At 43.3% G+C, this 4,149-nt stretch overlaps 1 protein-coding gene across 1 annotated transcript; it reads left to right on the top strand.

Annotated features, from left to right (window-relative positions):
- The first annotated feature begins 403 nt into the window (after window positions 1-403).
- Window positions 404-3,468, top strand: camk2n1a (calcium/calmodulin-dependent protein kinase II inhibitor 1a). The gene is made up of 2 exons (XM_068571682.1): window positions 404-929; window positions 1,585-3,468. The coding sequence occupies exons 1-2, from the start codon at window positions 761-763 to the stop codon at window positions 1,653-1,655; spliced, it is 240 nt and encodes a 79-aa protein (XP_068427783.1). The 5' UTR covers window positions 404-760; the 3' UTR covers window positions 1,656-3,468.
- The last annotated feature ends 681 nt before the right edge of the window (window positions 3,469-4,149 follow it).

The raw sequence follows: 4,149 nt of genomic DNA, 5'->3' as shown, positions 1-4,149 counted from the left end.
GTGCAGTTCTTTTGTTCCCATGGTTTTGTTTGTATATTTTATATATTTGTTTGTTTTCTACTGTTCTCTTTGGCTGTTTGTTTGTTTGTTTGTGTTCAATGCTTTTATCGTTTGCCGCCATTTGGGTCGTGTTTATGCTTTACATATCTGTGAAATCACTTTGTAAACCCTGTATTTAAAAGTGCTCTATACATAAAGTTATTATTATTATTATCATATTATGTAATGATGAATTTCCCTCAGATGTCCAACAGAAAAGCACAAACAGCCTCAGCGGCGCTTCACGGGTGTAATTGCGTCTCTCGCCTGCTGGTGTCGCTGTTGCTCCTCCACCACTCGGGGTCCCCTGCCATGCACGCGCGTGCGAGTGCGCGCACACAAATGCACACACAAACCCGGATGGATGACTTCACCGTTCTGCCTGGGTTTCCTTTATGATCCCGGGATCTCCCACTTCCCTCAGCAGACATCAGCAGCGACGCAGGCGAACACAACTCTCTCTCTCTCTCTTCTCCTCTCTCTCTCTCTCGATCTCTGCAGCTGCAACACACAACGAGACCACAACAACAACGCAACCTCAAAACGCCCGTGCACGTTGAGTTACTCTCAGAAAGGATCCCAGCAGGAGAAACTGAACAGCCGCTGCAGCTTGCGCGCAAACAAAAGGAATCTACGGCTCCGCTGAAGAGATTAAGGAAGACTGAGGAAGACTTTGGTCGACTTCACGTTCACGCTGGTGATCTTTCTCCGTCGTGCCACAATGTCCGAAGTGCTGCCATACAACGAGGGGAAGATGAGCGGCTATGGGGCAGACAGCGAGGTCAGCCAGATGTCCTACAGCTGCGGACTGCAGGACACGAGCGCCTTTTTCGCTGCGTCGCAGGCGAAAAGACCCCCAAAGCTGGGACAGATCGGCAGAGCCAAGCGAGGTAAAGGATGCTGAAGTACAGGGTTGAGGCGTGTTGTATACGTGGACGTCGTTATTTATGTGTTAGAAAATGTGCAAAGTATTTTGACACTCATCGTGAGTTGTTTTCCGGTGCTCTATGTTATCATTTATATAATTCATTGTTGTATATCGACAATATTAAACGCACTTCTGATGTGTGTCAATGCACTGGAGGACAGCGGCTTCGTGGTTGTCACCGCAGTAAAAGTGTTTACATGCATGCGCGAGACGTGCTCTCCGCGTGAGGACACACCCCGCGGAGCCCGAAACAAAAGGGCTGAACCGGGAGGACGGCGCGCGGCTGGCGCGTCGCCAGAAGCGGGGACGACTTGTTTTGACCGAGTGCGCGCTCCCGAGGCCGGGGATTTGCAAAATAGTGTTTTAATTAATTAATGGATTCATTCACCTGCAATCATATTGTTTTATCTCATTGCTTGTGGATTATTTATTCCACTAAATATCCACTAAAGGCTCTATTATATTAAAGGCCTTACACCAATCTACTGACCCACAACACAACTAACTCACGATGGATTGAGATATTATAGAAATGTCATTGTGTAATCTCTCCCGTCATGCTCTCAATAACTGATCCTCTCTCTTTCTCTCCATCCCTCTCTCTCTCTCTCTAACAGTGGTCATCGAGGATGACCGGATAGACGAGGTCCTGCAGGGGATGACAGACAAGTCTTCACCCGGCGTCTAAACGTGAGCGACGCCTCGCAGACTTTTTAATTTTTGATCACCGATTTGAAGCACTTGTCGGCTGTGCATGTTCGAGAGGAATGCAGGAGGAGAACGACGGCACGAAGCGAGGATGGTGTGACTGACGGGAGGCGATGGGAGGAAAAGGGGCGAAGACGGTGGGGGGTGAACGGAGAAATGGAAGAAGAAGGCTTAAGGAAGAGAGAGAGAGACACATTGAAGAAAGCGACGAAGAGAGGATGAAGAAGCGAAAAGGAGAGAGACTCTGGAAAAAAAGATCAAGATTTTTTTTTCATGGGATTGCTGGCAATTCTCCAAACGAATCCCGATTTTAACCACTGCGGCGCAGCGAGGTGTTGAGATGGCGGACAGCGCTCAGCCTCTGCTGACTTTAACGATGGATGAACTTGTCATGACGTCACGACCATCTCCTCTCCATTTCCAACCGCGCTGTAAGCAACAAAATACTGCAACTGGAGGCTGATGCTAAATCCCAGCCCTATTTCAATACGTTGTACAGTACAGTAGGTAGGCTAAGCCCCCCCCCCCCCCTCCTCCTTTAGGCTTCGCTTTGTTGATCCGGGCGGCGGTGGTGCGTTCAGGGGAGCTGTCCTTTCAGCACCGGTCCGATGCATTCCTGTAGCTGCTATCGCTTTTTTTAAAAAGCAGACCAACCAAACTCTCGAGCCTGCTAACTAGAGGAGACCCATTGTATGTAAAAACATATATTCGAGGATGGTGCAATGTTAATATTTTCTGTAGTAGAAGCCCTGTTTGCTCTTGGCCTTTAAAAGAGTGTGAGGCCACAGATTGAACCTGAACTACAGGCTACATTCTTCTCTTCTTCTTCTTCTTCTTCTACTACTTCTTCTTCTTCTTCTTCTTGCATTACCCATCTGTGGTTAAAGGTGTGGCTTCGCACCTTCATGTAGCTGATTTACACCTGCACATATCTTTGTTCCTTCTCCTTTTTGTTTTTATTTGGGTATTTTTCAAATACTCCAATAATCTACAGAGGCCAGCACATATGTGGAGAATATAGTAAACGTTTTAAACAAAAGTCATGAAATCGATGGGAAAAAAAAATATTCTTTCCATAATTTGGGTATTTTAATTTTTGCAAATTTATCGTCTTTTTTGTTTTTTTCTCCATCTATTTGCATGAACTTTCACTCCGGTGCCAATGTAGGTGCCACTACTCTTACCCTGGCACGCTTCTTTTTAACAAAAGTCATATTTGTATTTTTATATCTAAATATTTGTTATTTAAATTATATGCTAGTCTATCGTCTTACAGTTCATCAACAAAAATATTTCTACTTCAGAGCGGATATCCTGGAAGATTCACGGAGGCGGAGCTTCGGTTTTAATGGACGGGTCTCTTCTATATCAGAGGTCGTTTTTTAAAGACTAACTGAATGTGTCTGGGGTTTTTTGCACACATCAATGTTAAACTATTATTAAGAAATCGTATACTGTGACTTGAGCTTCGTTGATGAATTTGTTAGAAAATGGCAGTTTTAGAGTATATTGCACTGTTTACGAGTATCTTCAGATAACATGTTGTTATTTGACCGACTTTGGACATTACAGTTTTTTGTTTTTTAATTTTGATTATTTTGTACCATTACTTTAAAAGAAACTGGATATGGTTTGTCGTGCATGAAACCTTAATATTTTCAATAATGAAACATTGTTTTATGAAGCAAAAAAGCAACAAAAATGTCATGACATTCTAAGAATGAGTCATTGTATATTATGATGCCATTTTCACTGTATTTGGTGAATTAATAAATGGTGAAAGAACATGTAAATGTGATTCTTTGGTATGGCTTTTGTCCCAGGACATTTCATTATCCCAATAGGACCAACGTCAGAGCGTCTGCTTCTGAGAATAAACAACACAACAAATCCCCTCAAAACAGCACAGTGGCGATAAAAATAAAGATAAATAAACTTCCTATAAATGTAGTTTCAGCATCAGAAAGCATCTCATTTTGTGGAGCCTTTGGGATGACGTTAAATACTGATCCTTAACTAAAGAGCGATGAACAGTGATCCATCTGTGGAGGTGTTATCAGCTCCGTGCCGACCGACACCATGAACCCATCAAACCACAGAGCACGAGGCTCCACTACCAGACACATGACCATCTTTTAAAGTCTGTACATGCAGCGGCTCAAACAGTAGCTCTAAACAACAACTTCAACTGGCTTTAAATACTGGAAAGACAAGAAAAAACAACAATGCACCAAAACCTTAAAAAAAAGGAGCACAAATGGCAGAAACTGCACATTTTAACCATTTATCTCTTTTTGGTTGTTAGTTTCCACATCAAAAGGTGTAAAGGTTTGAACTGACTGTGCAGCACATCATGTGCATGTATATGACAGTGATCATAGCTATGTGTTATTCTGTTTGCTCAGAAACATACTCGTGTGTGTATGTGGACACATCAGACTTCACAATCTTTTCAAGAACCTCTGGTACCTGCA

This window comes from Clinocottus analis, unplaced genomic scaffold, assembly GCF_023055335.1.
Source record: "Clinocottus analis isolate CAN_PGR_092001 unplaced genomic scaffold, fCliAna1.0.p SCAF_11, whole genome shotgun sequence".
Lineage (NCBI taxonomy): Eukaryota > Metazoa > Chordata > Actinopteri > Perciformes > Cottidae > Clinocottus > Clinocottus analis.
Note: the sequence above shows the minus strand (reverse complement) of the source record. Positions and strands in the feature narration are given on the sequence as shown.